The following is a 25,074-nucleotide window of genomic DNA, read 5'->3' on the forward strand; positions in this document are numbered from 1 at the left end:
AGCCACTTGCCTCCGTTTCCCAGCTTGGAAAAGCAGCAGGTCTCTGGTACAAGAGAACCTTGGTTTTAAGCCAAAACCCAGCTCAGCTGTGTGTTCGCTGTGTGACTGATGCTGGTTACATGGCCTCTCTGAGCCTTATACTTCTCCTGTGAGGTATGGGGAAACTGCTCGGAGCAGGGTGTGAGAATTCCATCAGGCACTGTCTGTCAGAGCGCCTAGGAGTGGGGCAGACACTGGCTGGGCCAGGCTGGTGTCTGTGCAAAGTGGCGAGATGTGTGGCCCCTGTGTCCCCTGGCACACGGAGGAGACAGGTGCCCCATGCAGGAGAGCCCCGCCTTTCCCTCACTTGGAAAAGCAGGTGGCAGAGCCTGGCTCATCCGCTTCACTGTCATAACCCAGAGACCCATAAGACAGCCACACATCTTCCAAAAAAAATCAAAAACGAAAAAGCTTTAATTGACCGAACCTTTAAGATGAACAAAGGACCCATGGCCTTTTGTCCTTGAGTCTGTGATCGCCATCAATCTTACTTCACAAGGCAGCCGCTCCAGAAACTCCATGAGCCATGCCAAAGGCTGCGGCTTGTCCCTCCGCAATGAAGATTTGTTGAGCACCTGCTGTGTGCTGGGCCCTGTGTGTTCCAGCCAGCAGCCCCACCTCCAAGCGTTGACCTGTCCATGGCTCAGCCTCTGGCTCTGAATTGCCTCTCCCTGTCTCTCCTGGGGAGGTCTCACTAGACCGTAATGGAGACACTGATTGTCACTCCGGGCCAAGTCCCCATCCCTGCGTGCACCTGTCCTACTGGGCCCTTCCATCAGATTCAGATTTGTGTGCTCCAGATGAGACCTTGCGCTCCCAGCCTCCCCATTTTTCTCCCAGCCTCCCTATCTTTTGTTGCCTACTGTGTCATCCAGCAGTTGAAGATCTGCAGTCACCCTAGAATCTTCTCTTTCCCTCACATGCTCCACCCTTTTCCATCAACCAATCATCTTTGCTGTACATTCCCCAAACAGACCCTAAGACCACTTCCTGCCACGCCTCCTGTGATGCCACCCTCCTCCGAGATCCCATCACCTCCTCCCTTAGCAGCTGCTCAGAGTAGATTCCCCGCGCAGCAGCCAGAGAAACACCTAAACACCATTGTCAGGTCGTGGCCATCAGCGCATGGATCATGGGATAAAGGCCCTCTGGTGGCATCCCGACCCCTTGATCCAGGTCTGTGACTGCCCTGGCGTGCACTGACAGGCTCCAGCTGCTCCCCAGCTCTGTCCCAGCATCGAGGGTGCTGTCTGGTGTGGAGGAGGGTCAGGCAGTGGCTTGCGTGGCTTGGGTCATGCCACTTCTTCTGTCCCTTGTACGAGCATGCCAGCTGCTCTGTGCCAGAATCCTGCCCCTCTGCTAGTCCCCAGCTGGCTCTAGGCCTCACCTGTTGACCCAAATGACACTCCTCAGAAAGGTCTTCCTGGGTCCTGCTCTCCATCTAAATGACCATCGCCTACAGCACCCAGTCTTAACTTCTTCCTGGTGCTCATTAGCTCTGTGGCGCTGTATTATTTATTGACTTTGGTTTGGGGTTTTTCTCCCTGCCCAGAAGGTAAGCTGGGGGCAGGGACTGTGGCTGCCTGGTCCACGCTGCATTTCTGGCACCAGGAACACTGTCCAGCTGTAGCTTATGGGGGCCCCTGAGGGGACTGGAGCGATGAGGGAACTCACTGCTGTTCTCACTCTCAGACATTCTGGAACATTCCCACTTCTCTTGGATTTCATGACACTGCTTTTCCTAAACAAGTTCATGACATTTTGTATAAATGAGGAAAAAAAGTCAGTTTTAATTATTCCTTGGAAATTCCTCAAGTGCTCTTGACACTAATAAATGGTCCTGAGGGCCTTGTAAATTCAAGATGGAGACCTGAGCAGTCATGACCTTCAACAGGAGAAATCAGAATCCTGAATCAGTTCCAAGACTCACTTCAGACACCAGTCAGGTGTAGCTTCATCGGCAGGAGATGGGATTGCTCATCAGTCATAAATAAAGGCGAATGACCTGGAATCATATTGCAAACATGCTGGAAAAGCTTCCATGGGATAGGAACCCACAATACATCCTTTTATAAAGGAAAAATATTGTTGCACGGATCATCCCTTAATTAGCCAGATGCGGGTTTGCATAGGTGACACTTTCCTAAAGCAAGGTGCCCTGGCAGGTGGTCCTGGCAATTCACTCCCTTAAGCATCCAACGGCTGGCCAGAGAGTGAGACACTCTGCCTCCAGGGCAAAGCCGGCTAGCTGGAAATAACAGACAAGTCATTTTTCCTGGCAGACGTGTCTGTGAAAAGGGCTCCCTTTTCTGGGAACAAGAAGCAGCAGAAGGTTTTCCTCCATTCGTTCCGGAACAGGGACATGTTGTAGAGAATGGGGTTGAGGGCCGAGTTGGCGAAGGTGAAGGCCACCACCCAGAAGAAGAGAGACGGCCAGATGACCAGGTCCTGCTGGAAGTTCTGGATCAAGATGAGCAGGATGGTGATGATGATGGGGCTCCACATGATGAAGAAGGAGACCATGAGCAGGAAGAGCGTGCGGAAGAGCCGGAAGTCCTGCTGCGACACGCGGATCTGGTGGCTCTCCGAGTACGCCAGGCTCACCGTCAGTCTCTTCCTGGATGCCTTGGTGATCTGCAGGAAACCAGGACAGAATCAGAGCACACTTTACTGCGGAATGTCGGCCATTTCTGACCTAGGAGCCCAGGATTTGGGATCTGCCCACTGCACTCTGCTGGTGAGGTCTGACTTTGAACTTGGTGTGGAGGGAGCTGCCTTCCTGGAGACCTGGCCAGCCACCTGCACTTAGAACGTGCTGGAGAAATGGACGTCTGGCTGGCTGGCTGTGAAATAAGGCAGAACTGTAAAGAGGCTGATGAGGGGAAGCAGGAGCCCGGATGGGTCGGTCTAGAGAGACATGTGCATGGGAGTATATTATACCTGTTGGTCTTTTGGCTGAAAGGAGTCACTATTAGACACTTATCCACAATCCATGCTCCAGAGGCAAACTCAGTGACAGATAAGAAGCCTCTGACCTTCCGTTCCCCGGAGGTGACCAAAGTGAACAGGCTTCTGTGTGACCTGCTGGAAATGTGCCAACTCCACAGACAAGGCCAGCCACAGCACCGTGGCCTGCACTCATGCGTGGATGCACAGGGGAGCTCACATCCATTCCACCTGCGGATACACCATGGTGTCTCCAGGCCCCTGCAGGTGGGTACATAGTCTGCTCAGCCTTGTTGGTTGGTTTGGGGACGTGACAATTCAAGTGGCAGCACACACACTCTGCACCCCCCTCCCCTGCAGGATACTGGCTGGGGAGAGGCTATGAGAGAGGGCATCAGAGTGTGACCGGGCCAGGCAGAAGGAAGCCCCAGACACCCCCTGACACACACACACATACACACACACACACACACTGATCCTTTCCTTTCTCCGGGAAAGGAGAACATGGACCCTCATCTTGCCCCTGAGCCCCTGGGTTGAGGGCTATGGTAGGTAAATGCACTTGGAGACTGCTGATAGGGTCAGCCTGCAAATGCAGCTGGGCCTGGGATGCCCACCCATGCATGTGGGAATGACCCCTGTCCCCCATCAGCAAGGCCTGTTGGCACCATCACCATCCCTGCATGGAAACCAGAGGCAGGGATCAGCTCCTCCCAAGGGCAGCCGTGGCCATGAGGGCGACCGGCGGCACCCACAGAACAACCAGCCCTCCTCCATCTCTCTCGCAGCTCTGGTGCTGCAGGCCCAGCGCACTGCGGGCAGGGAAGCTTCCAAGAGACCAAGAGATGGATGTTTTCAAATGGGCAAGCATCACCAGAGAAGGACTGGAGGCGTTGGGAATGAAACAGATGTCACCGAATGTGTCCCTGCCCAGGAAGAGCGAGCTGGTCGGAGCACAGCGGGTGGGGGTGGGGTGGGGTGGGGATTTGCTGTGAAACCTCAGCCCTTTCATGTCTGTGCCCCCAGTTCAGAGGAGGAATTGGCAGAATCGACATCCCCGTGCCTAGCTCCGCACACCTAAGGGACGGCATCCGCAGAATAAATCCCTAACAGTGGAAGCATCTGATCCTGTGCACTAACCAGCAGGGCTGGAATTTCAACAGACACACTGGGGGCACGGAAGGCAACCCTGGTTACACAGGTTTTGAAGGGAGTTCTGGGCTCTGCCGGCCTCACTCCCTGGGTCTTCCCTCCTGTCTATTCAGTTACAGGGTCTTGCTTCTATGTCAGTCAGAGAAGGCTGCAGTGGGGCAGTGTTGGGGACAGAAATGGCCCAGCTACTTCATGTGTGTTCCTCTCCTATGGTCCCACAGGAAGATGATAGGTTTGAGCCACACAAAAGCTTCATGACTTCCTGGAGCTACAGTGCTGGCACTGGAGGGGACCCCAGCACCCTCTGAGCTGTGCTCTTTGGGCTTTCCGGTCCTTGGCGGCACCCAACGTGATCCCATGTCAACGTGGACTCGGAGCCAGCATGTGTGCGCTGAGTGAGGATTCTGCATTTCTAACAGACTCTGCTGCACCTGCTGCTGTGGTCCACGGAGCACACTGAGTTGCCGAGGCCTACTTCACCCATTCACCCTACAGGTGAGGAAGCAGCCCCTGAGAGACACCTTAGCCAAACGTTTTGAAAAACAGGCGACTTGGAAGTGTTCACTCTGTAAAGCAAACGCCCGGGGAGACTGAGCCCAGACTGAGCGCGGCCATCCTCAAGGCACAGCCAGAGGGGAGACAGCACTGGCCCCTCTCACCCAATGAAGTCCCTAGGTGGGGTGGGGCACAATGGGGCTGAAGGTGCCCAGCTAGCCTGGATTCCCATGGGACATGGCACCCATGAGCCTGGCACCCCAGCCTAAGACCTCTGCCCCAGGGAGCAGATCCAGCGTGGAATATCCCAACCATGCTGGTGGTCCCTGCCACCCCCGCTGACTTCGTCTGGCCTGGGTCCTTCTACTTTTCCTGCAGGCAGAGGCTGCCGGCCACACGGGAGTTGCTTGCGTCACGGGACACTGAATGGCCATGGATCTCACTGTTAGCTCTGGGCCGATCCCCCTGGGCCCATGCCCCTGTGGCTGCTGAACCTCAGCAGGGGAAGTAATTAGGAGGTCATTAGCACCCTTCACAATCTGGGCAAGTTTAGCTCAAGACCAACATGGCTTACACCAGTCCCCTTAGCATACGTGTGACTAATCAAAGGAGAGCGGTGGCATTGTTTGATGAGGACGAGCATGCGCTTGCTGTCTGTGTGTGGCAGGCTCGTCCACCTGGCGACAGCGGCCAGGACAGCAGTCGCCTTCTTCCTTGCAGCTCCCAAACACCCAGAGCAACAGGGAGCCAGGATTGCTGCGCTGCATTGAGGACTGGCATGTGCCCAGCTGCACCGTGCTGTGCCTTTGTTTGATCAGTCGCCACATTTAATCTTCACAGCTCCTCTCTGGATTTGTACGATGATTTTTCCCATTTCCCAGAAGAGGAAATGAACCTCAGGAGATTTGTAAGCTACCTGCTGCAGTTTGCCGTCCTGTTGACACCTGCTCAGAGCCTCCCTCCATGAAAACCTGGCTGAAGGTGAGCCATTTCAGAAAAGACTCCCACAGGGGCGGCCCCAGGGTTCTGCTCAGCCCAAACCCAGCTCAACAGGGCAGCAGCTGCTCGGGAGACGGCAGCCACCAGGCCGTAAGGGGACAGCCGAGTCTGGAAGTCGCCCCGTAGAGGCGACGTTGTGACATATGTTCAGGTGAAAGCTGGTTAAGCTAAGAAGCTCACTTTGGCCGACAGATCTGGGACAGCAGCAGGCAGCACCTGACAATGACTGAGTGAACAGACAGAGCAGCTGATTCATGGGCCAGCTGCGTACCTGCTTGGGTCTTTTTTTTTTTTTTTTTTTTTTTTGTAGCACTGACAGATGCTACAAGTTCCTTCTCTCCACAGACCCACGAGTTGCAGGGAGTGAGGAGGAAAATGGGGCTTTATAATCCAGTGTGGCTCCTCCCACCCCTGCCAGATGTTAAGGCCAAGCAACACTGACCTGGGAATTCCAATAACCTCTGACATCAGATGGAAGGCTCAGGGCGCTTTTAGATTCAACTAAACGCTCCCCTTGACTGTTGAGGAGAGACTGAAATCCTCCAAACCAGCCTCTGGGGTCGATTTTGTGGTTGCCCCCATTTTTGGGGAGCTAAGACCAAGGCTGGGAGATGAAGTGACGGCTCAAGTCTCACTGTCAAGTGGAGGCAGTGCTCCCCGTGCCCAGGTACGAGTGCTCCCGGAAACGGGGTGGTGGGCACTGGGCTCACAATAAAACACAAACGCTCACCTGGGTCCCCGTCAGACGTTCTGATTCCCCAGGGGCAGGGTGAGAAGGGCCCAGGAATCTGTACTCTTCCTACACTCCCCCAGGCGATTCTTCCTGGCTCGGGTGTGAGAAGTACTGGTCTCGTAAGCCAGGCCGGGTTGGCAGCCTCCCCCAGGTCTCAAGAGAGTCCCTTTTACAACATGCTAGCTTCACACTCACGTGAGCTTCCAAGGACCCCGAAAGGTCACGACCTTTAGCCACACGACAGCACCAGGCCGCAGCTGCTGCCAGGTGGGTGCAGGTGGAGGCGGCTGCGGGCTGAGGCACAGCTAACAGTTTTCCAGTGAGAATCACCACACAGAGCTCACCAGCACGCGGACCTCCAAAGCTGGGTAGAGAGGGCCGGGTATGGGCAAAGGACGCCATGGTCATAGCCGCACACGCTCCTGGTCAGCGGAAACAGATCGTGCTTCTCAGTCAAGCTCTGTGATCGGCTGAAAGTTTTTCAACTGCAAGTCACACCCTCACTTGCTTGGGCACCATGTGTTTATTGAGCACCTACTATGTGCCAAGCACACGTGGACCCAGAGCAATAAAGCAAGGGAGCCCTGCCCACGCTGCACTCCCCTCCTCGGGTGCATGCAGGCGAGGGGAGGGGAACAACGGCACATGGTTGCCGGGTGACAGTGTAAACCAAGCCCAAACAGCGAGCACGGACAGCCCAATCGAAGGCACTTACGAGTCTCTGGGAGGCTGATCCCCTGGGAAAACTGTTGATTGGAAAAAGCCACTGAAGATGTATGGCCTGAGTCACAAGGAAAGAAGAAGCAGGGGAGACAGAGGACGAGCAAGGCCACTGCCCCAGCCCTGCAGCAGCCCCTGAAAGGTGACGGCTAGGGGAAGGCCGAGGGGGAGCTGCTCTGAACCCTTGCCCAGGTCGGGCCGGGGGTGCCATGGGGCTCCCGTCCAGACAGTTGCTCTGTGGGGAGAGGCTGTTCTGCAGGAGAGTTTAACAATGCTGCCTGCTCTGCTCCTGGGTTGCAAATTCCCACTGTCTATTAGCAAAATAAAGGCTCTGAAAAGTCCTGCAGCAAAAAAACATCCCAGCTAACTTTTTGTTCTCCCAGCATTTTCCAAACTCGTTTGACCAAAGGAGCCTTTCTAGCACCCAACGTCCCATGCAACTGCAGAGATTTGCTCAAGGCGAGAGTCTGGAGCAGGCGTTTGGTGTACTGGTTAAGTCACCACTTGGAACGCCCTTATCCCACAGTACAGTGCCTGGTTCAGTCTGGCTCCTCTGCTTCCCCTCCTGCTAATGCACACCCTGGGAGGCAGCAGGTGGCAGCGCAAGGACTTGGATCCCTGCCACCCACATAGGAGACCTGGTTTTGGCCTGGCCCAACCCTGGTGGTTGTAGGCATTCGGGAAGTGAACCAGAAGATGGAAGATCTCTCTCTGTCCGTCTCTGTGCCTCTTTGTCTCTCAAATACAATGAAAATCAGTTTTTAAAGGAGTGATTCTCTGTAGAGGCATACAACAGAGGCACATCTCAAGTCCTGAGGCAGAACCTGGGAGCTGGCATGGTGGCCCAGTAGGTTAAGCAACTGCATGCCATGTTGGAGTGTCAGCTTGAGTCCCGGCTGCTCCGACTCTGATCCAGCTCCCTGCTAATGCACCTGGGAAGGCAGTGAAGACGGCCCAAGTGCTTGGGTGCCTGCCACCCATGTGTGAGACCAGGATGGAGTTCCTGGCTCCTGGCTTCAGCCTGGCCCAGACTTGGGGAGTGAACCAGTAGATTGAGAATCAATCAATCAATCTCTCTCTCTCTGCCTTTCAAGTAAACAAATAAATTTTCTTAAAAAAAAAAAAAAAAAAAGAACGTGGGTGAGGGGCAAGTAAGGGCTGGTGGGGCAGGGTGGGGGTGTCGCTTTGCATCCCACAGTCAGGGCATGAGCTGAGTGGTCTCTGCACGGGGCTGGCTCATTACTGTCCATGTGCAGCTGACTTTACAGAGCTCGGCTCCCAGCAGATCAAGCTCGGGCAGAAAAGCTGAATCAGCGTGTCCAGGTCACGTGCTTCTCTGGGGCTGAGCAGGGATAAACTACGAGGCTCATTCCTACACTCAACCCCCGTGGCGCCACTCACCTGTTTCCAAGTTACCAGCCCGACAAGTTCACGGGCACCACGTGAGGACCAGTGTCACGGTCCTCCGGGAACATGGCTGTAGTCGGCTTTGCCAGTGGGATAGGAAGGAAGTTTTTAAATGTCTTCAGCTTGTACTAACGTGATTTTAAAAACACAATCATATTTGCGCTTTCATCTTACTGTGATACTGGGGCATACGGGGCTCCCGTGAAAACGTAGGATCACATTAGTTAAGTGACTTGCCCAAGGTCACACAGCAATAAAGGTTGGACTAGAACTCGTCTTAGGACTCTGCATCCTGTGGTTTCCCCACTTCCCAAGAAGAGGAGGCGCTGGGGCCCTCTCAGTGTGCGCCAGGGCTCCTGCCTGACTCCTTCCACAAGCGCTTACTGAGCACCTACAATGAGTGAGCCAGGCTTTGCTCTACGCAGGGGCAGGGGGACAGAGCAGTGGACAGAACAATGTCTCTGCCCTCAGGAAGTGGGCAAGATAGAGGACACACAAATGAGTACACGTGCTGTCACAGGTGCACGTACTCTGAAGAGGTCTACAACAGGGTCAGGGATCAGGGAGTGATGCAGGGTCTTTCCAGGGAAGAATCTTTCGAGCAAAGACCTAAATGAAGTAAGAAGTGGCCCGTGCAGAAATCTGGAGAGCTCAAAGAAACAGCAGGTGCAAAGGCCCTGAGGCAGGCACGGGCTGGCTCATGTGTGGACAGCCCCCACATCAATGTAGACACAAGAGAGGGAGAGAACAGGAAGTAAGAGGGGCAGGCAGGGGCCAGGTCACATGGAACCTTTAGGTGAGGGCTTGGAGTTTTGTTGCATGTGTGAGGGAAGTGACAGGCTCTATGTTACATCTTTGTTTCATTACCCAGGGCACTGTTTCACCCATGTGAGTCATGATAAGTCCAGGAGCTGTCCTGGGTTCTGTGATGGGGAGAACTGAAGGCTGGGGTGGGTGTTGGGAGAGTGATGCACCTGCAGTTGAGGTCAGGAGATCAGCTTTTATCTCCCCAACTACGAGGTCTCCCTGAAGCTTTCCAGGTGGCCCTTGGCTAAGAGAAAAGGAAGGGGGTGTGTGGGAAAGAATTACCCCCTCAGCAGGCAGCTCAGAAGTGTGAGACACGAGTGAAAGGGGGGCAGCCCAGAGCCCTCTGGGCATTTAAGAGACTCAGGAGTGGGAGCCCTGGCTGGGGCGGGGGGGGGGGGGCTGGTGGCAGGTGCAGCCAGCCCCGCCCCAGCACCCATTCCTTGCTCATGCTGGGCTCCAAAGCTGGGCCCGCTGTTCTGACTCTAGAGAATTGCAGCAGTGCCTCTGCCCCGGCCACTCAGGGAGACCTGTTGAAAGAACAGCTCTGCCTAACAAACAGTAAAAATCACTCATTCATTCAGCATCTGCCACGGGCAGGCCTGACACTGCAGGTCCCACCCGTGGAGCCTCTCACATGCCCACGCTAACTTCACTCTATGAGGACGATGACTACCATTTTGCATCCCGAGGAAACTTAGGTTCAGGGAGGCCACAGCCAAGGCGAAGGCCACGCAGCCAGTCAGTGGCAGGTACAAGACTCAAAGCCAGGCTCTGTGTCTGCCTTCATGGCCCTTTGCTCTCCTTCTTTAAAGCTCTTATTTACATTTTGAAAAATATTAGTTATTGGCCAGCGCTGCGGTTCAACAGGCTAATCCTCCGCCTTGCAGCACCAGCACACCAGGTTCTAGTCCCGGTCGGGGTGCCAGATTCTGTCCCGGTTGCCCCTCTTCCAGGCCAGCTCTCTGCTATGGCCCGGGAGTGCAGTGGAGGATGGCCCAAGTGCTTGGGCCCTGCACCCCATGGGAGACCAGGAGAAGCACCTGGCTCCTGCCTTCGGATCAAGCGCAGCGCGCCGGCCGCGGTGGCCATTGGAGGGTGAACCAACGGCAAAGGAAGACCTTTCTCTCTGTCTCTCTCTCCCTCTCACTGTCCACTCTCAAAAAAAAATATTAGTTATTTACTTATTTATTTGAGAGACAGAGTGCGCTCCCATCTACTTGTTCACTCCCCCAAATGCCCACAATGGCTGGGACTGGGCTGGGGCTGAAGCCAGGAGGTGGGGAGTCCAACCTGGCCTCCCAAGTGGGTGGCAGGAACCCAATTTCCCGAGCCGCCACCTGCTGCCTCCCCGGATTTGCACTGGCGGGGAGCTGAGCCAGGAGCCAGAGCCGGAAGTCAGCTGCTCTGGTGCGGACAGCGGTGCCCCAGCTGCTGGGCTCAATGCCTGGGCCCATGTGTGACGTCTGGCAGCAAATGTTCGCACACAGTCGCAGCATCGCGCCACCTGTGCGCCAGGCTTTCTCACTGGGCAGCGGCACTCTCGTCAGTCTGCCTTCTTCCTCTTCTGTCTGCACAGAGACCATGACCTGCTCACCCTTGATCCACCTCCACCCCATACCTACACTTAGCACAGAGCCAACCCTAGAAAAACGTCTGAGGAACTAAAAGCATGGAGACCCTGTGGCCAGACTACCTAGGTTTAAATCTTGCTACAGCCACCTATGAGCTGTGTGACCCTGGATGCGTGACATAACCTCTCTGTGCCTGCCTTGGTCTTCTTATCTGGAATTCCTATTAGGATTAAGTGAGTTAGCTCCTGGCCTATGATAAATGCTACATAAATATTTGTTAAATATTTAAAAATCCATTCTACATTTCACTTCCTTTTCCTGCTGAGTTCTTTATTACTTAGTGATAATAGCTAATACCTACATAGCATTAACAGTCTTGTACATGACGTCTTCCTTGTAAGTACTTTCCAGGCCTTAGCTCCAGGCCTGAGTCTGCCTCACACCCTTAAACGAGCCTCAGGCTGGGACTCATTTTAGGGGTGGGGAAGGGTCAGGGATAGTAACATGGGATGGCATCTCCCAGAGGCCCCAGCGATGACCGGGCCTGGGTGGAGGTAGACCTGGCGTGGGCTCTGACAACAACCAGATCCTCAGCTACAAAAAAAAAAAAAAAAAAAAAAGTGTCATAAAAGTGGCCAGACGGTGAGTAGAACCCATAGGACCCCACTTCCGGATACCTGTTTACCAGATGACCCGTGCGTAAAGTGCCGCAAAGCCAAGATTCAACAACTGTAAACCTTCCCAAGGGCACGAAGGCCTTGCGTGCCATCTCCTACCGTGGGTGGAGCCGTCGTACTTGTGGCTTGCCTGGGCCAGCTGAGAGGTAGGAACCAGGCTGGCCTGTCTTCGCGTGCCCCTGGGCATGTTCACTTTGAAGGCACACATTTCCTGCTTCAGTGGACGTTTGTGATGGACTTCCCCAGGAGGGTGGGGGGGTGGGGGTGGCCACTGAAGACGGCAGCAGGGGCTTCTGGAACATTCAGCCTCCCAGTCTGGGCACTGCTCTGATGAGTGTTCGATCCTGGAGCTGTGCCGTCAGCTGCAGGTGCTTTCTGTGTGAGGGTTAGCCTCCCATAAAGGGATTTTAAAAGTGTACCTTCCCCCCCACTGCCACGCAGGTGATACAATGGACCCAACCCCAAAGTCCATAAACTAACTTATGTCGTACCTGGATGGCAGAAGACCATGTAGCCACTGAAAATAAAAGGAAGGAGAAAGAGGAACAGGAATGGAAAGACGGGGAGATAAGGCTCTGAGTGAGAAAAAGGAAGCTATAGGGCAGACAGTATTTCGTGTCTGGGAAGAACACTGGGGGGAGCAGCGTCAGAAAGCAATTTGATCATCTTAACCCGCAGTTTGATAGTGTTTACTAAATACACACGCAGGATATAGGACGTACTCATATCATTCAGTAAACACACACAGGATATGTGATATATTCACATTGCTCATTAAGCATACTCACATGATAGACCATATATCATAAATATATATGTCAAACAAATTAAAGAAATGCACCTTGAGCTGTTAAGAACGGGGACAGAGTTGATTTCTAGTTTCTGTGTTATGCATTTCCGTGTCAGTTTTCACTTCCGTTTGTTTCTTATAATGGGCATGTATTTATTACTTTAGTGATGAGCAAAAAAAAAAAAAAAAAAAAAAAAAGCCATCACAAAGATATAAATTATTTTAAGAAAAATACCAAACGCTCATTCCTCAGTGTTGCAGGGCAGGTAAGGCTGGAGCAGTAAGTCAGGACGGGTCTGCTCTGAACGCCAAGGTACCGTCCGACCTGGATACGCTAAGATTCTACTGGAAATGCCGCAAGTCTGAGTGCAGTTCAGCCGTAGTGTGGGAAACATACATACCTGTAAAATCTTGGAGTAGCTGATCACGATGACCAGTCCTGGCACCAAGAAGTTCAAGGTGACAAAAGACACATCCCAGGAGATTTCTCCAGCAACGCTGGGCCAAACCAGGGTGCAAATCGGCATCTCCTAGTTACAAAAAGGACAGAATGTCACTGAGCTGCTGGCCGCCTCTTCAGCCCCTGGCTGAGCCCTGGGCAGGGGGGAGGGGGACCCTGTCGTGTTGCACTGTTTCACAGCTGGCAGGACGAGGTTGCGCAGTCCCACAACGCCCGCTGAAGGCCACAGAGCCCATGGCACTCAGGACCAGCTGTCTGCAGTGTGTCAGACATCGTCAGAGAGCCCAGCACCTGACCCCGAGCAGGTGGGCAGCTCCCCGGGGGCAGGCGCCTCTCCGACCACGTGCACCTCCACACTGGAGCCTGTCAGGCCAAGATGACAGAGCAGTGTAGCGGAGGAGGCCCCTGACCTTGCTGTTGTCTCACGCTGCATGGCGCTCAGATGTCTGACAATGAATTGCTGAGCCCCCCACTCCTAGCAGGACCTTGCCAAAAAGTGACTCGGAGCTGCTGCGACAATTTCTCCCAAGGAGTAAGTCAGACAGCCGGCTCTGGGTCTCCCCACACACGAATGTCAAGAACAAAACGATTTAGAAAACAAGTTGCCCTAAACCCTTCGAGGCAGGCGGAAGAGACTTTTCAGAGCACCTGCTGTGTGAAGGACCACCGCGTGATCTCCATGGGCAAAGAGGCGCGACCACTGTCCAGAAGGGATGGTGCCATCCACAGCATCATTCATTCATTCATTCATTCGACCAGTACTTCTTGAATGCTATTTTAGGCAAAAAGCAATGAATTTACCTTTCCCCAACTGTGTATCATATTTAGGTGCTCAAACTTAAAATAGTCCCTGATTTTCCTGGAAATAGCGATCTCTAACATTATTGAGCATTCACTGGGCACCAGGAAGCACTTTGTGTCCATTATCTCATTTAATGCCCACATCACCTGACCCAAGTCACGTTATTTTCCCCACTCCATACAGGAGGAGACTAAGACTTAGAAACAACCTCTGAAACACGGAAGACGCCGTTCCTTTAATCGTGCAGAATGTTCCCTGAAGAGCTTTGGGGATACAAGGGCTCACCAGGGACCTAGCAAGAAAACTGCAGGGCCAGACCAGCAGGGAGGAAGGCCTTGGGATGAGCGGGGGACTTCCTTTCCCTGTGCTGTGAAACGGTGTGCAGTGGATGGGACCGTGTACACGTCATTCCCGTGCCTGCCCATCCAGACCTGACAAGAGAAAATTCTTTAAGTCTTTCCCCATTTTTGGTGGCTGGGAAGAGATTTGTGTCTGCCCAGAACCTGCTGGATGCTGGCAGCAGGGATACCACTGCTCTTTAGGTCATCCATGCAGCCATCACTCGGGACTCAGACCTGTGCCCTCCACGCCCCCCGCCAGGCCCCTCATTCCAGCTCACTGGTGCCAGTAGCTGAGTGGTACAGGCTGATATGTGGAAGCACCAACTGAAACAAATGGTCCCTGATTCCTGCACTTGTGATGGGAAAATGTAGAGGAAGAGTAGCAAAACATGGTTCCAGAACCATTTCATGAAACTCCAAAGGCCTGTCTCCATGTCTCTGCCTTTCAAGTAAAATAAACATTTTAAAAATAACTGTAACCGTCAGACACGTGGCAGAGCAGGTGAGACGCTGCTTGGGTCAGCTGCATCCCATGATGGCCTCTGCTTCTGACCCTGCTTCTGTCTAGCGTGCACTGTGGGAGGTAGCGAGTTGGGGCTCAAGCAGTTGGGTCCCAGCTACTCTTGTGGAGGTTTTTAAATGAAATATTTCACATTACTTATCATACTGTCTTTCTTTAAAGAAACCTTTTATTTAATGAGTACAAATTTCCTAAGTACAACTTTAGGAATATAGTGATTCTTCCCACCATAACCTGCCCTCCCACCCCCACTTCCTGCTCCCTCTCCCATTCCCAGTCTCATTCTCCATTAAGATTTGTTTTCAATTAACTATACACAGAAGACCAACTCTATACTAAGATCAACAATTTTCACACACACACAAAATATTAAAAACTATTTGATAAGTTTTACAGTTAATTCTCATAATACAACTCTCTGAGGACAGAGGTCCTGCATAGGAAGTGAGTGCACAGTGACTCCTGTTGTCAGTTTAACAAGTAACACTCATGTATGATGTCAGTGATCACATGAGGCTCTTGACATGAGCTGCCCAGGCTAGGGAAGCCTTTTGAATCCACAAACCCCATCAGTATTTAGACAAGGCCATAAGCATGGTGGAAGTTCTCTCCTCCCTTTAGAGAAAAGCACATCCTTCTTTGGTGGCCACTTCTTTCCACTGCGGTCTCACTCACAGAGATTTGTGGAGACTTTTGATTGAGTTCCTGGCTCTTGGCACTGGCCTGGCCCAGGCTGTTGCAGACATTTAGGGGTGAGCCAGAAGGTAGAAGTTCATTCGTTCATTCGTTCGTTCATTCTCTCTCTCTCTCTGCCTTTCAAATAAAATTTAAATCAATAAATAAAAATGTAAAAAATGCTAAGGGACTCAACTCTTTCCAAAAGCCTTCTGCAGAGGAACTGCCAAAACCCAAAGCCTGTGTGAAAGCTGGCACAACCAAAATGGAGTTGCTGGTGTCACACCCCGACAGAACAGACAAGCTCCGGAGGCTAGGACAGACAGCCTTGCATGCCTGGTGACTCTCATGAAAGATTCGGCCACTAGCACAGCCTTGCACAAAGGCTGTTGCAACCTTGCACAAAAAATACTTCTGTGAGGACACCTGCCCAGCAACTGCCTTTTCAACCCTGATGCCTCCCTGGCTATTGAACCTTGCAGCCAAGGATTTTTTTAAAAATATTTATCTTATTTATTTGAAAGGCAGAGTGACAGAGAGAAGGGGTCTCTCTCTCTCTCTCTGTCTCTGTCTCTCTCTCTTTCACACACACACACACACACACACAGGAGAATGGTGGTGGTGGTGGGGACAGGGAGAGAGAGAGAGCACTTCTATCCACTAGTTCATTCCCCAAATGGCCAAAGCCAGGAACCTGGACTCCATCCGGGTCTCCCACATGGAGAGCAGGGGTCCAAGCACTTGGGCCATCTTCTGCTGCTTTCCCAGGTGCATTAGCAGGGAGTTCAATCAGAACTGGAGCAGCTGGGTCTTGAGCCAGCATTCCGATATGGGATGCTGGCATTGCATGCAGTGGTTTAACCTGCTACACCAATGCACACCCCAGAATTATTTCAAAATAATTCCTGTATCTTCTTCATTTTGCCTTTAAAAATGCCCCCTTGCCTCAACCTCCTTGAATACACACATAGTTTATGACGGCACACACATTCCCCAGTAAATCAGTCATCTTCAGAGCATCACTCACTCCGTTTGTTGTTCAGGGTGCCCCGTATGATCTGCTGTGTTGAAGATAAAAGGTATGTATGATGAATACGTACACACCTATGCCTGCATGCATACACATTTGCTTAGAAAACAGGCTGGAAGGATACACTCCAGAAAGCTAGTGTTTGTTCCTGGGGCAAGGCAGGCCTCCAAGTTATTGTTATTCTTTTGGCTTACATTTTCTGAATTTCCCACACTGTGCCCGTGTTTTTTTTTTTTTTTTTTTTTTTTTTTTTTTTTTTTTTTTTTGAGAGAAAAAGGTAATAAGGGTTCATTGCTAAGAGAACGGTGGTATAACATGAAACACAGGTCACCTTGATGGTTCAGCAACCCTCACCAGCTCTTTGGTGACAGAGACCATGAACTCGTCCCAGGAAGCTTCCTGAATTCCATGGCCTTAATGAAGAGACTCTTGAATCTTTTGATTTGTGGCTCTCATTCAAGGCAGGAAGTGTGATAAGGACGTGAGATGCGAACTCTGCACAGTGTCCCCATCCATGAACTAAGAGACACTGCAACCGGCCTGGGTGGCCTCAGCGATGGGTTTATATGCTCTGTAGAAGGCACTATATGGTATTGTTGATGAAAAGCAATTTCTACTCCCATTAAATAATAATAATAACAATAAACCAAAACAGGCATCATGCCACAGTCAAAGACCTGAGCTGGGGCCAGAACTTTGTTTCGGTGGGAAAATCCACTTACTTGACTGATGTCTTTTCTAGATATCCTCCCGCAGGCTTTGACTTGTGGAAGGGGTCTGGCTAGCACGTCAAATCTGGAAGGTAGGGCATGTTAGCCTCGTCTCTGGACTTTCTCTGCACATTTGCAACGTTTCCTGACTTTACAAAGGAAATTTGAAAACCAAAAATGCTGGGCCTGCCTGGCTACTGAGTTAGGGAGTGGACTCGGCAGTGCCAACCACAGGGCCTTTTGTTCATCTGACTCCAGGCCCTGTGGCTGAGCCAGAGTGAAGCCACAGTGAGGAGGAGCACAGCACTGGCCCTGCCCGCGGCCAGAGTGGGAGAGAGGCACCCGGACTCCTCCCCACAGAGCAGGGAGCAACACAAACAGGACGGTGGAGTCACTGGGAAAGTCACACCCAGGACAGGCTGCTTCAGCTATGCCTGGGAGGGTGAGGGCAGTGGGGCTTGGGCCAGGGGCAGGGCTGGCACTCAGGCACTGGAGGCTATGTACAATGAGGGGTCAAGTGTGACTGGTACCCCCCAAATGCATTCTGCCCCACCCTCTGCCATCTCATCCATGCCAGGGCTTCCTTTAAGGGTGACAATGCCATCTACCCTCTTCAACCCTGTGCCCCCCCCACCCCACACTCAGCCCGTTGCCATTGGGTCATCATGGCTGATCCCTCGCTGGCTTGTTAAGCTTTGATCATCCCACCCCTAAAATGCTTCCACCCACTACACTCCTCAAATCAGGACCCAGGGCCGCCACTCCCCAAGCTGCCAGAAGCCTGAGTCCTGCCTTCCACCCTGCCCCTGCCGCCCCACTCTGCAGTCCTCAAGAGCTAGCCAACCCACTCACTATCTCATTCCCACTGGTCCGTCCCTCCCACAACAGGCCATATCTCAGCGGGCGAGCCCGCTCTCTCCACAGGGGCATACCTGGCCCTTCTCCCGCTTGCCCCGCCTACCTCCCAGCACCATTTCTTGCCACTGCTGCCCCTCATGGGGCATGGCTGGGGACTCCTTGCAGGGCTCAGAGCAGTGACAGGTGCTTCCCGGGCCTCGGCGTGGGCTGGTTCCTCAGCCTGTGATTCCCGTGCCGTCCCCAGTGTTGCTGCCTGGCTCACTCCCCCTCCTCCCCACACCCAGGGGAGACACGCTGTCTCCCAGGAGCATCCTTAGGCTCCCAGCACCCACCCTGTGCAGGGAGCACCTATCTGAGCCCTCCACAGAGGTGTCCTGTGAAGAGCAGTGAGTGATAGTCTGTCTCACTGAGGGCAGCGGCCCAGCCCTTGCAATTACACCTGGAGCACAGTAGAAGACTGGCAGATGGAGGGATTCTCTAAGCCTCTCCAGGTGGATGGGGACATCTGTCTCCAGTCACTGCTCACGTGCCCATCCCTCCTGACACTGGCTGACCCACGTGCAGATGAATCCCCTGTGACCCCAGCTGTTCACTCCCTGCAGTCCCTGGGACCCCCTGGGCTGGGCATTTCCCACGCCCCACCTCTTCAGGTCAAATGGAAGATGCCAATGTCACTGAAGGCAAGAAGGACTCCTGGTGGGATTTCTCCCATCAGCTTCCCAACGGAAAAGACAGAAGCCCTCAAAGCAAGAAATGGAAGCACTCACTTATAGTCGGAAAGTGCCCTCTGATATTAGCAAAGGTAGGCAAACTACATTTACCCTCTCAAACAACCCATACTCAACAGAGCCATGAAAACATTAAGCCTGGTATTAATCAGGCTAGGAGTCACAGCCCCTGAGAAATGTCAACTCACAGGAGAGGGCTCCCAGAGGACCCAGACAGACGGGATGCATTTCAGCTGCATCCTTTGCCTGCACTGCGTGGGGCATTTCCTCCTCCCAAAAAAATCAACTGCAGGACACCTACTTGTGGATGAGAAGCCATGACCGTATTAGGCCAGGGTCTGGCCCAGCGGCATGCCCAGTAAATGCACTTCCTTTTCTTCATTTATGTTGCTTGTGGCGGGCGTGCACCGGGAGGGGTGCTCAGCAAATGTTTGCAGAATGAACGCACTGCTCATTCTGGCTGGGGTGGACAGTCTTCGCCACCTGCCCATGTGGGTCACCGGCTGGCGGAGCGGGGGCAGGGGGCGGCACATGCAGGCAGGGATCCCCATTGCAACAGGCTGAGGTGGGAGCGTTGCTAAGACGCGTCCATCCTTGGAAACTGGCAGCCCTTTATTTCACAGCAATCAGAAGAATTACACTGTTTGAAGAATGTTTAAAATGTGTATGCCCCAAGATAAGGCCCCTAATAATGGTCAGCAATTCTTGAGTGCTTTGCTGTGGATGTGCCAGGTGCGGACCGCTGACAGGTCATTAGTCCCCATGGCAATCCGACAGGGCTGACACTACCATTGTGCCCAGTCTGCAAACAAGGAAAATGATGTGCTGAGAGGCGGGGCCACCTGCCCTCGGTCACTGCTCCAGAAATGGGGTTCAGGCTCACCACGCTCAACACCAAAGATACACGCTCAGATGCCAGAGTGTCCAGGATTTCCAACAAGTCTATCATCTCAGCCTCCCCTACGTGACGTCTGAGCGTCCAGCCACCCACAGCCCCGAGGGGACAAGGCTCATTGTGTCCCTGTTCCATGGGGTCTCAGAGAAGTAGCTCTGTGTCCCTGGGGGTCACAGGAGCAGGGGCGCCAGGGTATGCCCGAAGTTAGCAGGGTCTCTCAGCACGCCACTGGGGAGGAACATATTCCCCCAACCTGAACCTCCATAGTTAGCATTCCAGCGGGAAGGCATAGGCAGAATCTGCAAGCAGGAAGCCGTGACTCGGAGGACAGAGAAAACAAGCCTCGGCTAATTTTAAATGGGAGACTCAGTCTAGACTGGATCCTCCTCCGTCCCTCTTTCCAAACGGCCACATTCTCTTTTTTTTTTCTTTCATTCTTTTCAACTTACTTCAGCTGCTGAGCCTAAGAAACAAGACGCTCCCTACCCTTTCTGACTACAGACCCTGAGAACCAAGGAGTTTCTCTGTTTGCTGGCTTCCTTGGTCCAAATACAGAAAAGCTAGAATACAGTAGGGGGTAATGTTGCAAGACCCCTGAAACTACAGATTGTGGAGCCCTATGTATACTGTGAGGTTTTTTTTTTTTTTCCTGTACGTACATCCCTATGATAAGATTTAATTTATAAGTTAGGCACAGGAAAAGAATTAGCTGCAGTAATAATAGACTAATAAAAATTGTTGAAATTTCTGGACTGTTTGTAGAATTTTCCAGTTAATATTTGTAGGCCTTGGTTGACTGCAGGTAGCTAAAACCATAGGTCAGGGGATACAATGTATATTAGAACTCAATGAGAGAATAGTAATAGTGCAAGAATGGGAGAGGGAGAGGGAGGTTGAGCAGTCAGGGTGGTGGGGGGGCAGGCTGGGGAGAAGACCAGGGACAGAGAGAGCCAGACGGGACTGGCCCATTTTGGTCATCGCAGTCTCCCCCACCCCCAGCCACCACCACATCTACCAATTCCTGGTGACTTGCTCTGCTGCAGGCAACTGCCCCAGGCTCAGTAAGGGCCCATTGTCTCCCAGTGGCTTTGCCCAAAGTTCTCTCCAGTGGCTCCCCACACTACAGAGGTTTCCCTCATGTGCTGTGTGCCCAGCCGTCACCCCAGCCTGCACAGAAGTAGCACCCAGCAGTGCACCTTCGCCTACTCTGCAGATGCTGCTCAGGGATCAGACCCCATGCAGGGGTGACACATGGGGCACCCAAGATCCAAAGGGGCCCCATCGGCGGAAAGCCCTCACTCCATCACCTGTATGAGCACACAGTGTAGGGTTTGGGCTGGGAGGAGACAAGAGTCCCTTTGTTTCGTTATTTGCCAGTAAGTGGATCGTATCTGAAAGAATTTGGAAAGGCACAAAATACATGTCTGGAAATTTCATATCCGTTCTATCTGGTCTTTAATTTCTAAATGCCTCTTTTTCTGTAAGGAAAAAAAAAGTGGTATAAGTCCCTTAAGTTCTATGAAAAATATAGAACTATGGCAACTCAGCGAAGGAAGAACTTGGAAAAATGTAATGGGGGTGCGGTGGGGTGGGGATGGGGGGCGAGCAGAGTCCTAGACCCCTGCTAATCTCACTGGCTGGGGTGAGGCCCCACCTCCCTCTTCTTTTAGAAGCATCTGTGGGGCCCACCAGGATTCTCAGGTGCATCTGGGCTGAGCAGGACAACGCGCCATCGGGCTCCAGTGCTCGGTCTACCCACACCGATTACAGCCAGTGTCTTGGCAGATCCTGGCTCCTCTGGCTTCCAAATAAGCCAGTCCTGGCTCTTCCCACACAGCCACAGGCACCCATGGTCTCTGATCAAGTGCCAACAGACCTGAGACAGTTCCTGCCCGCTAGCCACCCAACGCCCTTCAGTGGATTCTACACCATCTACTGGCCGGCTGGGTGACTGTGGATGGTGACCTTATGCCGCATATTCATCTAAGGGGGGGGGGGTTAGAGGAGGAGACTGAGCGTTTTCCCAGATCGTGGAGAAATGCTGGGTATTTGAGAAGACAGATAGGCTTGCCCTGATTGTACATTGCAAGTATGTGCATATATGGAGGTGTCCCACGGGGTCCCATTACAATGCACAGTTTTCCTGGGTGAGTTCTGGATTTTTTTTTTAAGTTAAAGTTTTTAAAATAAATACGAGATAATGCCAGCTTTCCACCAAAAATGTATTCCACACAAGTAAAAAACTATGAGGAACAGACTCTTTGATTTGATTTATGTTATGGGGGGGGGGGGGAGACAGAGGAGAGAGAAAAGGGAAGGAGGCAGGGACAAGCAGAGAAGAAAGAAAAATAGGAAGACAACACTGCGTGCACACGATGCAGACTCCACCTCCCACACCCCCCGCAAAAGGCCCGTGTGGGAGATGGGCTTCGGGAAACCCACAGAGAAGCCCACCCCAAACCCAAGGGGCCGCGTCTCTGGCTGAACAGCTCATCTCCAGAGAGCCACCTTCCCGCAGGTGCCATTCCTCTCCCCGCTCCCTCCCGACCCCCTCCTGTGGACCACTGGGAGGGTCTCTTGGAGGTTGCTCAGGGCGCCCCCACCCCACTCCATCCTAGGGCCGCCGGGGCAGAAAAGCAGGAACACCGAGGGGCGGGGGACTCGGCCCCGGGCTAACCCCTCCAGGAGGCTGCTCCGAGGGCGGCGACGACTCCCGCAGCCATTGGGCTCCAGTACTAGGTCTGCCCACACCAATTACAGCCAGTGTCTCGGCGGATCTGGGTCCATCCCCGGTGTCTCTAGGCGAGACGCTAAGAGCTAAAACACACCGGCCAAGACTTGCCGGCCACTGTCCTGCCCCGCGCCCCCGCGCCCAGGGCTGGCCTTGCCGCTGAGTCTCCGCGCTTGAACCCTGCCGCCGCCCCTTAGCGTGGTAACGCGCACAGACCCGCACCCGAGACTCCGGACCCTGGACCTCCAGGGGGCGAGAGCCAACGTCTGGCACTGTCCACAGGTCCTTTCTCAGCCCAAGGTCTCACCTCCATTTCGTGACCCTAACGACAGCTGTGGGCCTGCTGCCTGGAATAAAGCTCACCCGTTCAGCCTCTGAAATTTGCGACACATCTGGGGACCAAGATACCTGAAGCCTCTTATCCAAGGCCCGCAGGGTAGGATCCTGTGGTCTAGCCTAATCCCTCCGCTTGGCACTTGGAAAAACTGAGGACCCCAGAGGGGAAGTCACAGCCCCTTTTAGAGGCAGCACTGGGTCTGGGGTCTCTGGGTCTCCGATGCCCTCTGTCCCTCGCCCTCCACAAGCACCTACTTTCAAAGCAGGAGCCTAACCCGATGGAAACTTCCGGCCCAGCTCCTGGAACTAAGGGTGAGATAGTTTTCCCGCTGTGCGCCTCAGCTTGCTCATCTGAAAGTGGGCGTGATAACAACACCGTTGCGACACCTGGCGCGCAGGCAGAGTTTACATCTGAGAACCATCTTGCCCCCCCCCAAAAAAAAATTCTGTCTGGTTCCTCAGATCTCCGTTATTTAAGTAATCTCGCAAAGGCATTGCGTTTTGCAAGAATTGTGGAGGCTCAGCTTAGAGAGTCTGGGAGGGCGTTTAGGGACCTACGTCGCAGAACGACCGTGGGATTTAATAGAAAAGACTGCACCGCGCCAGGCACGGGAGTTCACGTTACAATTAAGAGCAACGGCCTCTTGTTAATCAGCATTTTCCCTGGCTCGTGGCTAAACGTCTCGCGGCCCACCCAGGACACCTGCCGGCCGCGCACTGCCGGGCGCTCACCTGGTCGGCGCCGGGGAGGCGCTGCTGGACCACCTGGAAGAAGACGAAGAGGGGCAGCGCGGCGAGCGCCGAGTAGCCCCAGATGAAGGCCAGCAGCGCAGCCCGCGCCCGCCGCCCCGGACCCCGCACGCCGTGCTGCAGGCGCACGATGCACACCATGCGCTCCAGACTGACAGCGGCCAGCGTGAGGATGGTGACGCTGCCGCTCAGGCTCATCACGTAGAAGAGCAGGTGGCAGGCGGCGCGGCCCAGCAGCCAGGCCTCTGTCCAGCGCACGGCCAGCACCGGCGGGATGGCGACAGCAAAGAGCAGGTCCGCGCAGAAAAGGTTGAGCACCAGGCAAGCGGTGGCTCCGCGGCGCCGTCGGCGGGCCACCAGCACCAGCGCGCACACGTTGCCCACCAGCGACACCGCGAAGATCAGCGACAGCACGATCGTCTCCACCACGCTCAGCACCAGCCGGTGGTCGCCCTTGACGTCGGAGAAGAAGGGGAAGCGTGTACGGTTGATTGGCTCCAGGCTGCGCAGGGCGCCAGCGCCCGCCGTCTGCGCGCACTCAAAGGCCATGCCGGGCGCCCGGCGGCCCGCAGCCGTCTGCAAGCGCGCTCATCTGGGAGGTGACTGAGTGCCAAGGCGGGGAAAGAGGGAGGGAGTCGGTTGCGACATCAGCCCTCTGGCCCCCTCCTGCCGGAGCGGCGCCCGCGCTGGGCGTAGCGAGCTGCGCCCAAGGCGCGCGGGAACGAGGAAGTGGCGCGAACGCCGGCCGCAGACGGGCCCCGGCTCGGCCAATGCGGAGACCCTCGAGCCCTGGGCCTGCTGGGGAGCCCCCAGACGCCAGGAAATCTCCGGAGCCCCCCTCTCTCCTGCACCTCCCAGACTCCTCCATCTTCCAGGGGGCACCCGTGTGCGAAGTCTTGCTCACCGATTTAGCTAAATTTGATTTCAGAATGTCAGAGCTGGATTTTGGAGATTATTTTGGCCTGTGTAGTTCAGACTTGAGTAAAGAAGCCCTAAGGGTCTGGAGTGGATCCCAAAGCAATTGGTAATGGGCCCAGATTTGAGGAGGGGGCAGGAAAGTAGGGGTCAAAATCATTACTTAATAACCGAGTGGATTATTTAATATCTCTGTGCCCCAGCCTTTTTAACCTAAGAACTGGGAATAATTCTACTCGCTAGGTGATCATGAAAATGACATAAAGAGGTTAGCTAAGCACTGGTGCGTAGTCTTCATGTACTGTTACCAAGTATTAGCTACTGTCATTTCAATGCAGGTGAATCTTAGCCTTCTGAATAGTGATATAAAATGTTTTCCTGTAAAAGGGTGACTCACCAACATTTTGAATAAATCTGTCGTGCCAGGAAGGCAGACATTGGAAAGCTACTGACATCCCAGTCTGAGGAACACTGGACAACCCAACCCCCTTACACAAATGAGGAAAAAGGAAGCCTAGCCAGGGGGACTTCGTGCTAAAAACCCAGGTCGCTTGGCCCTGGCCCACACACTTCCACCGCTGTCTGGTGACCTGTTACATGAATAAGGCCGTTAGGGAATGAGAAGTGAGCTTGTGGCTCAGCACCCAGGGACCACTTCCCCCCTTACAGCTCCCCCGCCCCTGTCCGCACCATCAGGCCCCTCCCAGGGGTCCATCCTGATAGTTGTCGCTGTGTATTTTTGAAGGGTTGGGTGTGTGAGCCCAGGGGCTGTCTCGGGTGGGGGGAGGGGCAGGAGGAAGGAAGTGTGCATTCATGTGTCTGCTCGTCACTGTGTCCTGTGGATCTGAGTTGTGGATGTGATTTCTAACCTGAGGAGCAGATGGGATGGTAATGGGAGATGCTCAACTTGGACCTTCATTCGGTTCAAGTTGAAAACCACAATCCATTTGCTTCCTGGCACAGTTTAAAAGGGTAGCATTGACATAA

At 53.6% G+C, this 25,074-nt stretch overlaps 1 protein-coding gene across 2 annotated transcripts; it reads right to left on the reverse strand.

Moving 5' to 3' along the window:
- Positions 1-435: 435 nt before the first annotated feature.
- Positions 436-23,854, reverse strand: FFAR4 (free fatty acid receptor 4). Of its 2 annotated transcripts, none has more exons than XM_002718514.6 (3): positions 23,155-23,854; positions 12,738-12,866; positions 436-2,673 (listed from the first exon to the last, which is right to left on the reverse strand). In XM_002718514.6, the coding sequence occupies exons 1-3, from the start codon at positions 23,719-23,721 to the stop codon at positions 2,284-2,286; spliced, it is 1,086 nt and encodes a 361-aa protein (XP_002718560.1). In that variant the 5' UTR covers positions 23,722-23,854; the 3' UTR covers positions 436-2,283. The 2 variants fall into 2 exon arrangements, with proteins under 2 accessions (XP_002718560.1, XP_089170872.1); XM_089314746.1 differs by lacking the exon at positions 436-2,673 and adding an exon at positions 11,186-11,463.
- Positions 23,855-25,074: the final 1,220 nt, after the last annotated feature.

This window comes from Oryctolagus cuniculus, chromosome 15, assembly GCF_051225735.1.
Source record: "Oryctolagus cuniculus isolate XC-2025 breed Fujian yellow rabbit chromosome 15, ASM5122573v1, whole genome shotgun sequence".
Lineage (NCBI taxonomy): Eukaryota > Metazoa > Chordata > Mammalia > Lagomorpha > Leporidae > Oryctolagus > Oryctolagus cuniculus.